Source organism: Entelurus aequoreus, linkage group LG27 (assembly GCF_033978785.1).
Source record: "Entelurus aequoreus isolate RoL-2023_Sb linkage group LG27, RoL_Eaeq_v1.1, whole genome shotgun sequence".
In the NCBI taxonomy this organism is placed as follows: Eukaryota; Metazoa; Chordata; class Actinopteri; order Syngnathiformes; family Syngnathidae; genus Entelurus; species Entelurus aequoreus.
In genome coordinates, this window is record NC_084757.1 from 12610064 (window position 1) to 12622973 (window position 12910).

Genomic DNA, 12910 nt, shown 5'->3' on the forward strand with positions numbered 1-12910 from the left:
ACTACGTCACGCTACTTCCGGTAGGGGCAAGCCTTTTTTTATCAGATACCAAAAGTTGCGTTCTTTATCGTCGTTGTTCTATACTAAATCCTTTCAGCAAAAATATGGCAATATCGCGAAATGATCAAGTATGACACATAGAATAGATCTGCTATCCCCGTTTAAATAAAAAAAATTAATTTCAGTAGGCCTTTAAACGTGTGGACAATGCTGAAGAAACAAGTCCATTTCAGAAAACCAACAAATTTAGCTGAACTGCACCAATTTTGTCAAGAGGAGTGGTCAAACATTCAACCAGAAGCTTGCCAGAAGCTTGTGAATGGCTACCAAAAGCGCTATAGGGCCCATCTATCTCCAGCAATCCTTATAGCAACTTTAAGTAGCATTTAGCTATCCAGCCGCACATAGAATCTATCCATTCATGCAGCATTTAGTGAAGAACAATTTAACTAGGCATTCAGCCATGCAGCCTTTAGCGATATGGTATTAGACTTAGACTTCCTTTTTATTGTCATTCAAATTTGAACTTTACAGTACAGATAAGAACGAAATTTCGTTCCATTAGCTCATGGTAGTGCAGGATAAAAAATCAATAAGGTGCAGATTTAAATAAATAGATTACTGTACAGATAAATATATTGCACTTTTGCATATGCATCAACGTTTATGGATGTATGTTATATTGTGTTTATATTCCAGCGAGTTAATCCATTTTTGGGGGGAATTGAGGGGATTATTATGATGCGTTCAAGAGTCTTACGGCCTGAGGGAAGAAGCTGTTACAGAACCTGGAGGTTCTGCTACGGAGGCTGCGGAACCTCTTTCTAGAGTCCAGCAGTGAAAACAGTCCTTGGTGGGGGTGGGAGGAGTCCCTGCCGATTTTCTGAGCCCTGGTCAAGCAGCGGCTTTTTACGATCTCCTGGATAGAAGGAAGAGGAGTCCTGATTATCTTTTACCTCAGAATACAAGTTTAAAGGCCTACTGAAAGCCACTACTACCGACCACGCAGTCTGATAGTTTATATATCAATGATGAAATCTTAACATTGCAACACATGCCAATACGGCCGGGTTAGATTAGTAAAGTGCAATTTTAAATTTCCCGCAAAATATTCTGCTGAAAACGTCTCGGTATGATGACGTTTGCGCGTGACGTCACGGATTGTGCGGACATATTGGGACAGCATTGTGGCCAGCTATTAAGTCGTCTGTTTTCATCGCAAAATTCCACAGTATTCTGGACATCTGTGTTGGTGAATCTTTTGCAATTTGTTTAATGAACAATGGAGACAGCAAAGAAGAAAGCTGTAGGTGGGATCAGTGTATTAGCGGCTGGCTGCAGCAACACAACCAGGAGGACTTTGAGTTGGATAGCAGACGCGCTACCGTGAGTACAGCTTTGGCTTCCAAACATTTGATCGCTTGCCCGTACGTGCGTGCTGCTATGTGCATGTCACGTACGTAACTTTGGGGAAATATATGTGCTGTATGACTTTACGGAGGTGAACGGTACTTTGGGCTGTGGGATTGAGTGTGTTGTGCGGGTGTTTGATTTGTATTGGCGGGTTATATGGACGGGAGGGGGAGGTGTTTGTTATGCGGAGTAATTTGTGGCATATTAAATATAAGCCTGTTTGTGTTGTGGCTAATAGAGTATATATATGTCTTGTGTTTATTTACTGTTTTAGTCATTCCCAGCTGAATATCAGGTCCCACCCGCCTCTCACAGCATCTTCCGTATCTGAATCGCTTCCACTGCCCTCTAATCCTTCACTCTCACTTTCCTCATCCGCAAATATTTCATCCTCGCTCAAAGTAATGGGGTAATCGTCGCTTTCTCGGTCCGAATCGCTCTCGCTGCTGGTGGCCATGAGTGTAAACAATGTGCAGATGTGAGGAGCTCCACAACTTGTGACGTCACGCTACTTCCGGTACAGGCAAGGCTTTTTTATCAGCGATCAAAAGTTGCGAACTTTATCGTCGATGTTCTCTACTAAATCCTTTCAGCAAAAATATGGCAATATCGCAAAATTATCAAGTATGACACATAGAATGGACCTGCTATCCCCGTTTAAATAAAAAAAAATCATTTCCGTAGGCCTTTAATTGGTTCTGTGTACCTTAAAAAACTCTTATTGCAAAACTCAATCAAACTTGAAAAAAATAATTGAACTTGGAACACAGAACTGAATAACGATTATTACCTGGTTGAAGCAGTAAAGGTGTCACGCTTCAGATTCCTGTGCACTGTGAGTGAATAACCCGCTGAGTAAATCGCAAAATAAACAACGAGAACTCCCGTGGCGTTTTAACAATGTCGAAATAATGCACTTTGCAATTGGATGTGTTCTGCCTGGTCGCCCCGTGCTGCTGCTGTGTTGCTTTTAACGTTTCGGGGGGGGGAAAGTGATTACCTGCAGAGAAGCTCTGGAGTGGATTTAGCCTTTATTCCGTCGGCACGGCGCAGGATTGATGGCGGATGGCGTCTTTTAAAGCACATCATTGCAACTTTCCCAAGGAAATGATAGCGCCCCGGTCTCGAGCCTGACCCGGCGTCCCGAGCAGCCCCTCCTGTTATTTACTGTGTCGCCATCTTAAACAGGGGACGGATCGATAAAACACACACACTCGCCAGCCTGTTCCAATCTACCGAGCCCTTGACCCTGCACCCAATGGGAGTGCTGAATCAACACCGTTTGCAACCTCGCGGTCGTTTTTACCGACATCTCCGGCCGATTATTATCTTTGTGTGCCGGGTGTGAGTCGACATCAGCGTGTGCGTGTGTGTTTGCTGTTGTGATCAGTCACTCAGCAGGGGCTCAGCAAGATGGCATTAATTATAGAGGCTGAATTAATTACTAGAGGGAACACGTGCGCAGGTAATTACAGTTTCCCCGTTGGAGATGGCTAATTGATAAGCTGGCGGACGCATGAGGACAAAGGAACGAAATAAAGGGAATACTGGACCACACCACAGAGATGATAATGATGGTCACGGAGACGCTAGTATGTAGCGTTTAGATATTAGTTAGGTGTAGTAATTATAAATCTATTCAGATATGTAGCACAAATTGATGAACTAAGTATCTAGCAGTGTAGCATTTAGCGTCTTATCTTGCCATCTCTTCCGCCATTAAGCATTTTATCTCACTCAGTAGCATTTAGCTGTTTACTCACCAATGAGTTATCCTGCCCGCTTTGTAGCTATCCAACCAGCCATGTGACAATCCACTGTCTTTCCAGTCGTGTAGCATTGGGCTATGTAGTCTGTCATTTAGCATTAAGCTATCTACCACACCATTTAGCAGTTAGCTAACGGTTGATTGATTGATTGAGACTTGTATTAGTAGATTGCACAGTACAGTACATATTCCGTACAATTGACCACTAAATGGTAACACCCGAATACGTTTTTCAACTTGTTTAAGTCGGGGTCCACGTTAATCAATTCATAGTTACGTAGCATCAAGCGACGTAACTTGATATATGCAGCATTTAGCTACCCATATAGACATGACACAATTAGCATTTTGCTATCCACACAGCCTCTATCTGTCCATTTAGCTATCCAACCAGCCATGTACCGTTTAGGTCAGAGTTGTGTGATCTTAGTCTATGTTCTTTCCTTTTATGTATTTGTTTAAAGTTAAATGTTTCTTACAGTAAACATCAAATGTGTGTTTTAACTACAGTGCAGCACTTTATGAAACTTCAATTGTTTTTTCAATTATACGATACTAATGAAGGGGATTGGATTGGATTGGATTTCCAGTTGTGTAGTATTTGGCTATGTAGTCTGTCATTTAGCATTTAGCATTACATTTAGCGCTAAGCATTGTATCTCACTCAATAGCATTTAGCTGTTTACGCACCAATGACTTATCATTCAAAATCGGTGTCCTTTGTCACCGATTCTGTTCATAACTTTTATGGACAGACTTTCTAGGCGCAGTCAGGGCGTTGAGGGGATCCGGTTTGGTGGCTGCAGGATTAGGTCTCTGCTTTTTGCAGATGATGTGGTCCTGATGGCTTCAACTGGCCAGGATCTTCAGCTCTCACTGGATCGGTTCGCAGCCGAGTGTGAAGCGACTGGAATGAGAATCATCACCTCCAAGTCCGAGTCCATGGTTCTCGCCCGGGAAAGGGTGGAGTGCCATCTCCAGGTTGGGGAGGAGATCTTGCCCTAAGTGGAGGAGTTCAAGTACCTAAGAGTCTTGTTCACGAGTGAGGGAAGATCGACAGGCGGATCGGTGCGGCGTCTTCAGTAATGCGGACGTTGTATCGATCCGTTGTGGTGAAGAAGGAGCTGAGCCGGAAGGCAAAGCTCTCAATTTACCGGTCGATCTACGTTCCCATTCTCACCTATGGTCATGAGCTTTGGGTTATGACCGAAAGGACAAGATCACGGGTACAAGCGGCCAAAATAAGTTTCCTCCGCCGGGTCTCTCCGTTAGAGTTAGGGTGAGGAGCTCTGCCATCCGGGGTGAGCTCAAAGTAAAGCCGCTGCTCCTCCACATCGAGAGGAGCCAGATGAGGTGGTTCGGGCATCTGCTCAGGATGCCACCCAAAGGCCTCCCTAGGGAGGTGTTTAGGGCACGTCCGGCCGGCAGGAGGCCACGGGAAGACCCAAGACACGTTGGGAAGACTATGTCTCTCGGCTGGCCTGGGAACGCCTCGGGATCCCCCGGGAGGAGCTGGACGAAGTGGCTGGGGAGAGGGAAGTCTGGGCTTCTCTGCTTAGGCTGCTGCCCCCGCGACCCGACCTCGGATAAGCGGAAGAAAATGGATGGATGGATGGAGTTATCATTCCCGCTTTGTAGCTTTAAGCTATCCAACCAGCCATGTGACAATCAGCTGTCTTTACAGTTGTGTAGAATTTGGCTTAGCATGAAGCTATCTACCACACCCTTTAGCAGTTAGCTAACGGTTATGTAGCATCAAGCGATTGAGCCTGACATGTAGCATTTAGCTACCCATATAGTTAGCTTGATGTAGCATTTTGCTATCTATTTATCGACAAAGCCTCTATCTGTCCATTTAGCTATCCAACCAGCCATGTACCATTTAGGTCAGAGTTGTGTGATCTTAGTCTATTTTCTTTTCTTTTTAAGTCAAATGTTTCTTACACTAGACATTAAATGTGTATTTTAACTACTGTGCAGAACTTTCTGAAACGTTTATTGTCTTTTACATTATACTATATTAATGAAGGGGATTGGACTGGATTTCCAGTTGTGTAGCATTTACATATGTCGTCCGTCATTTAGCATTACGCTATCAACCTTGCAGTGTAGCATGTATCTATTGAATTATGTAGCACCATTTAGCACTTAGCTAACTGTTATCGGTTATTAATAACATTGAGTTATTAATCCTGCCATGCAACATTTACCTGTTCAAATATGTAGCGTCGCTAGCTAGCCCACCATATAGCACTTAGGGAACGGTTATGTATCATTAATCCCGCCATACAGCATTTAGCTACACAAGTAGCTTAATTATGCCATGTAGCATTTTGCTGTTTATTCATTCATACAGTCTTTATCTTTTTAGTTAGCTATTAAGCTATCAAACAAGCCTTGTGCCGTCTTTCCAGCTGTGTAGCATTTGACTGGCTATATACTATGTCACTTAGCATGAAGCCATCTACCCCGCCATGTACTCTAGCATTTATCTATTAGTTGGTGTAGCGTTGCCATCTACCCTACCATTTAGCACTTAGCTCACGGTTATTAATAGCATTGAACTATTCATCTAGCCCTACAGCCTTTATCTATTGAGTTAGCTATTTAGTATTAAGCTATCCAACCAGCCATGTGACATTTAGCTGTTCTTCCAGTTATGTAGCATTAATCTATTCAATTATGTAGCATCACCATCCACTAAACCATTCAGCACTTAGCTAACGATTGATATTTATGTAGCTTTAAGCCAATAATTTGCCATGTAGCATTGAGCTAACCACAAAGCCATTACGCACCAATCTTATGTATGCTATGTCGCATTTTTCTATTTATTCATCTATAGTCTTTATCCGTCCAGTTAGCTATGTAGCATTTAGCTACCTGTCCAGCCATGTATAGCACTAAGCTAACTACCAATAGCATTTAGCAATGTAGCAATTAGATATATTGTTAGCCATGTAACATACATTTTTCTATCCAATTATGTAGCATCTAGCTATCTACAGTGTTCAGCTTTTTATTATTAAGCTAACTATCCAATTATGTAGCATCAAGCCTTCCATTAGGCTTTTTATCATTAAGCTAGCACCCAATTCATGTAGCACCGAGCCATCTATTCCGTCATGTACTGTAGCTGTGAAGTAGCTATCTTAATCATGTAGAACGTTGCGACCTAACGTATTTTGCGGACTATAAGGCTCACTTAAAATCCTTTTTTTCCCCTCAAAACTCGACAGTGCGCTTTATAACCCGGTGCGCCTAATGTACGGATTAATTCTGGTTTTGCTTACCGAGCTCGAAGCAACTCTATTTAGTACATGGTGTAATGATAAGTGTGACCAGTACATGGCAGTCAAACATAAGAGATACGTGTAGACTGCAATATGATGGCAGTATGACTCAAGTAAACACCAACATTTTATATGTTCCATTGAAAATATACAACGTTACACACGGCGCTCAAAAATCTATCAAAATGTTTTAGTACGACTTTGGTAAGCTATGAAGCCGCACCGCTTGATGGATTGTCGGCGCATTAAACATACAAGTATTTTAATGGTGTGTGTATAAGGTAAGACATATTATCTGGCGTTTTGTTTCGCAATATTATGCAAAAGCAACTTTTCTTTTTTTGTGGTACGTGCCGATCTTTATTTGGGATCTGCAAAAGTGCTGAAAAATTGCGTGTGTCCGCCTGTGTAGTCGATAAGCTTCTTCTTTTTCTCTATCTTCTTGTTATGGGACATTCATCCTCCGCTGTTGCCATTTCTAATATAAAGTAGTGTAAAGTTCTTACTTATATCTGTCAGTAAACTCGCCATGAAAACGCTAAAACATACCGGTGTAGTGAGTTCACATTATTCACCCAAGGAACTGTAGTTATTAGAGAGTTCCGGTCGGACGGTTTTTCACGGGGCACATTTCCGGCCTTGTTATTGATTGAAGTAAAGTCCGAATGTCATTAAAACAGTTAGCGCCATCTTTTGACACTTCTTCCACTCCCGTCCTTGCAAGCTACACCGCTACAACAAAGGTGACGGGGAGAAGACGTTGCCGAAGGTGAGCCACGTAAATAAGACCGCCCACAAAACGACGCATCCGGAAGCGACTGTCAGAAAGCGGCTTGAAGATGATCTGTAAAACATCATCTATGCAACATTTTGACCAAAGAACCACCATTACATGTTATGTAGACCAGTGGTCTCCAACCACCGGGCCGCACAAGAAATTAAAATTAAAAAAAAAAATTTAAATTTTATTTTTATTTTTTATTTTTATGAAATCAACATAAAAAACACAATATATACATTATATATCAATATAGATCAATACAGTCTGCAGGGATACAGTCCGTAAGCATTTATTTATGTAAAAAAAAAAAAACAAAGTTTTTTTTTTTTTTTAAATACCCCCCCCCCCCCCCCCCCCCCCCGGTCAACCGTTGACCGGTCCGCAGCTACAAAAAGGTTGGGGACCACTGATGTAGACCACAAGGAAGTGTTTTCCATTTAGAAAAAAATATTAATAATATGACTCCTTTAATGATTTAGCGTGGCGGAGTTGATAGAGTGGCTGTGCCAGCAATCGGAGTGTTGCTGGTTACTGGGGTTCAATTCCCACCTTCTACCTTCCTAGTCACGTCCGTTGTGTCCTTGGGCAAGACACTTCACCCTTTGCCTCTGATGGCTGCTGGTTAGCGCCTTGCATGGCAGCTCCCGCCATCAGTGTGTGAATGTGTGTGTGAATGGGTAAATGTGGAAATACTGTCAAAGCGCTTTGAGTACCTTGAAGGTAGAAAAGCGCTATACAAGTATAACCCATTTATCATTTATCATTTAATGCGCCCTATACTCCAATGCGCCTTATATATGAAATAAGCTCGAAAATAGACCATTCACCGGCTAATTTCTTACACAAGGTGATTTTCTTAGGCGGCTACTAGCCACATTTTATTGCAAATTGCAAACAAATTCAGACATAATACGTTTTTGGAGTCGTCGGTGTGGTTATAGCGCGTTCGTTGTGTCAGTCTGCGCTAATTCACGGCTAGTTTATTGTCTGCTTTAGCCGGCTGTTTATGGTAGCAACAACAACAAAAATACCAATAAAGCATTGTTTTATTACTTTAATGTTTAAATATTCTTAAAAGAGCAGAGATGAAGATGTATCTCAGTGCCTCACGGTGGTAATTACCACAGTGGGGAGGATTTAGAGAAACACAGAAGGAGCTCAGGGCTGTAGTTTATACCGAAGGTAGGGATGATCTTTAAACCTCTTGAAATCTCCTGTGTGTTTATATGAGAGCACCTGGCGGGAGCAACACCTGCCCTCTTAAATCAGCCTCATGTGAGAGGCTGCTAATATAGTTTGCACCCTCATCCTCATCCCACACGCCATCGCTTTAACACTGAGGTTGTGATTGCAGAACGGGCATCCAAACACCCACCATCCCCACCAACATCATCATCACCATCATCTTCATAGTCATCTGCAACCCCCCAAGCCGGGACTCGGTGAACATCTGGATCAGCATCACGAGGTCGATCTGATAGACTTAGGCCTGAATTCTCAGGTAAGGTTGCTGTCTTGGTGTTTAAAACTTCCCCAAACGACCTCGCCGCCCCCGCTGTCATCTTCACCGCACTTTTTTCTGCCGGCGAGCAACCCCTCCCCTTACTCTTGACCCCTTTATGAATAAAACATGTAACCTTACTGTTGGCATAGCAACCAAAAGTAGAATTGGAGTGGCACCACCTGTATAAGAGTTTTAGGAGACAAATGATAGAAAAGGTGAGAAAGGAAGTCGTTTTAAACCAGGGGTGTCCAAAGTGCGGCCCGGGGGCCATTTGCGGCCCGCAGCTAACTGTTTACCGGCCCGCCACACATTTGGCAAAAATTGCAAAATTAATAATATTGCAAAAATTTAAAAAAACATTTTAAAAAAGTGGAATGAGGTGAAATCTAACAATAAAAAGTTGCAATGTTGACACAAAGCTGCCATGAAGGCTGTTTTTTTTCTTTTGTCTTTGTTTATTTTTATTTTTTTTTGCCATTGCTAAAAAAAAAAAAAAGACTAAAAATCTATGATATGATGAATTATTACTTAAAAAATATCACTTTAAAATGTTTTATGTGGAAAAAATATTGCATATATTGTGTGGTTGCCATAAAAAAACATCAAAGTTTTATTTGACAAGAGAGCATAATACAAACAAAATAATTGTTCAAACGTAAAATGGACAGATATATCTGAAGTTGATCTCGTAATTTAAGTGTTAAAAGTAAAAAAAAAACTAATAAAAATGTATCACTTTATGAGTGGGGGACCTTTTGGATCCCAAACATATTTAGTAGGATTCCATTGAACTTTTCACTGTGATTACTCAAAAATATGAAATAATTAAAATCAATGGTGTCCTGCATTATTGATCTTTTAGGGCTCTAATTACTAAATACTGCATATTTCAGTTTTACTATAAAAAACAAAGTTGTCTTTGACAGAAAAGCCATTAAACCTTTTTTTTTTTTTTTTTTTTACTTTATATCAACCTCAAGTTGATATAAAGATTTACTGTAAGCGTTAAATAAATAAAAAAAATAATAATTTTACTTATTTTTAACAGTTTAATGACTGAGACCCTTTATGGTCCCCGGGAGCCCTAAAGGTTAAAAAAAAAAAATCCATATATTTTGTTAAGGTTTGAAAATGAAAAATATCAAAAGGGCCCCCGCATGCTTAAATTTTTCCGTGTGCGGCCCTCAGTGGAAAAAGTTTGGACACCCCTGTTTTAAACGATATGAATGACAAATAGAGTCGCGGTCAAAAGTTTACATACACTTGAGAAGAACATAGTGTCATGGCTGTCGTGAGTTTCTAATAATTTCTACAACTGTTATTTTTTTGTGATAGAGTGATTGGAGCACATACTTGTTGGTCACAAAAAAACATTCATGAAGTTTGTTTCTTTTATGAATTTATTATGAGTCTATTGAAAATGTGAGCAAATGTGCTGGGTCAAAAGTATACATACAGCAATGTTAATATTTGCTTACATGTCCCTTGGCAAGTTTCACTGCAATAAGGCGCTTTTGGTAGCCATCCACATGGACTTCACATTGACAAAGATAAGACCTTCTGCAGGAAAGTTCTGTGATAGATAGATAGATAGATAGATAGATAGATAGATAGACAGATAGACAGATAGGTCTTTATTGTCATTGCACAAGTACAACGATACTTAGTTTTCAGCACAAACCCGTTCAAGATTAGACAAACAAACAGTGTACAGGGTTACAGAACAGGAACGCTGATGGGTCGCCACTAGGCGCCCCGTAAAAGATGGGAAAAAGGTAAAACGCTGGGGAAGGATGAGTAAAAAAATACAATCTAGACTGGGCTCCGAAGGGGGCCCAGTCTGGAGTGGGAAAAAACCTCCATAGTAAAGCACATATACATATTACAACGTACACTACCGTTCAAAAGTTTGGGGTCACCCAAACAATTTTGTGGAATAGCCTTCATTTCTAAGAACAAGAATAGACTGTCGAGTTTCAGATGAAAGTTCTCTTTTTCTGGCCATTTTGAGCGTTTAATTGACCCCACAAATGTGATGCTCCAGAAACTCAATCTGCTCAAAGGAAGGTCAGTTTTGTAGCTTCTGTAACGAGCTAAACTGTTTTCAGATGTGTGAACATGATTGCACAAGGGGTTTCTAATCATCAATTAGCCTTCTGAGCCAATGAGCAAACACATTGTACCATTAGAACACTGGAGTGATAGTTACTGGAAATGGGCCTCTATACACCTATGTAGATATTGCACCAAAAACCAGACATTTGCTGCTAGAATAGTCATTTACCACATTAGCAATGTATAGAGTGTATTTCTTTAAAGTTAAGACTAGTTTAAAGTTATCTTCATTGAAAAGTACAGAGCTTTTCCTTCAAAAATAAGGACATTTCAATGTGACCCCAAACTTTTGAACGGTAGTGTACATCTCGAGATATCTAGCAACAGAGGGAAGGGAGTGCGGGGTCATGGTGGTAGGCCACAGCTCTCAGGCACTGACCATCCTTTCATCACCCCTTTGGGATTTGCGTAGATGGAACAAATATGTAGCTGTTTGGCCACAATACCCAGCAATATGTTTGGAGGAGAAAAGGTGAGGCCTTTAATCCCAGGAAAACCATGCCTACCGTCAAGCATGGTGGTGGTTGTATTATGCTCTGGTCCTGTTTTGCTGCCAATGGAACTGGTGCTTTACAGAGAGTAAATTGGACAATGAAAAAGGAGGATTACCTCCAAATTCTTCAGGACAACCTAAAATCATCAGCCCGGAGGTTGGGTCTTGGGCGCAGTTGGGTGTTCCAACAGGACAATGAACCCAAACACACGTCAAAAGTGGTAAAGGAATGGCTAAATCAGGCTAGAATTAAGGTTTTAGAATGGCCTTCCCAAAGTCCTGACTTAAACGTGTGGACAATGCTGAAGAAACAAGTCCATGTCAGAAAACCAAGAAATTTAGCTGAACTGCACCAATGTTTTCAAGAGGAGTGGTCAAAAATTCAAGCAGAAGCTTGTGGATGGCTACCAAAAGCGCCTTATTGCAGTGAAACTTGCCAAGGGACATGTAAGCAAATATTAACATTGCTGTATGTATACTTTTGACCCAGCACATTTGCTCACATTTTCAGTAGACCCATAATAAATTCATAAAAGAACCAAACTTCATGAATGTTTTTTGTGACCAACAAGTACGTGCTCCAATCACTCTATCACAAAAAAATAAGAGTTGTAGAAATGATTGGAAACTCAAGACAGCCATGACATTATGTTCTTTACAAGGGTATGTCACCCATCTAGGATTTTGCTGGACAATTTTGAGGAAACACGATCGTTTTCAATTTTCTTAAACTGTCAAACTTTTTTCCGTTGATGGCCACATCGCAGTTATGGCTGCCCTCAGAGGGCCCCTAGTAACAGTAAACATACAGTGCCAAAATAGAATTCATTTATTTTGTCCTTAAAATTCTACAGACAATACCTCATAATGACAATATGATAAGTTTTTTTTTTTTTTAAATGTTGCCATTTTATTAAAAACTAATAAAGCAAATAAAATCACATTTACATATTTATTCACAGCCTTTGCTTTTGTTTATGCACCTTTGGCAGCAATTACGACTTTTTTAATACGATGCCACAAGCTTGGCACACCAATCAGTTTGTCACTATTGTATTTTGGATGCTATGCCACAATTAATTTCTCTCACACGTTCCAATACAGATTTAATTAACTGTCAAACAATGTTAACTCGCTTCAACAAATTAGCAACTAACACTACTAGGAAGAATACATTATCATCTCTAAATGAGATTCTGAGGAAATGGTATTAGTTTATTTGCACCTTCAATTACATTGTTCTCCGGGGTTATCGTGATAATCTATTTTATTTTGTTGCTGCGCGATCTTCATCTCTTCCACAGCTGCATTGCAACCCTTCGTTCCTTTTTGGCTAAATCAGCATCCAGGACCATAAATGTAAAGCGCCACGCGCACTGATTCCATTTTCTGATAGATGTAATATATATATATATATATATATATATATATATATATATATATATATATATATATATATATATATATATATATATATATATATATATATATATATATATATATATATATATATACACACACGTTAGGTCAGGAAAAAAACACA

General features: G+C 40.4%; 1 protein-coding gene across 1 annotated transcript in view; it reads left to right on the forward strand.

Annotated features, from left to right (window-relative positions):
* Positions 1–12910, forward strand: part of dab1a (DAB adaptor protein 1a) — a 159789-nt gene that overhangs the window by 109939 nt on the left and 36940 nt on the right. Inside the window, exon 14 of the mRNA XM_062038418.1 lies at positions 8610–8756. Within this exon, the coding sequence (XP_061894402.1) occupies positions 8610–8756 (147 nt within the window). The remainder of the gene's footprint in view (positions 1–8609; positions 8757–12910) is intronic.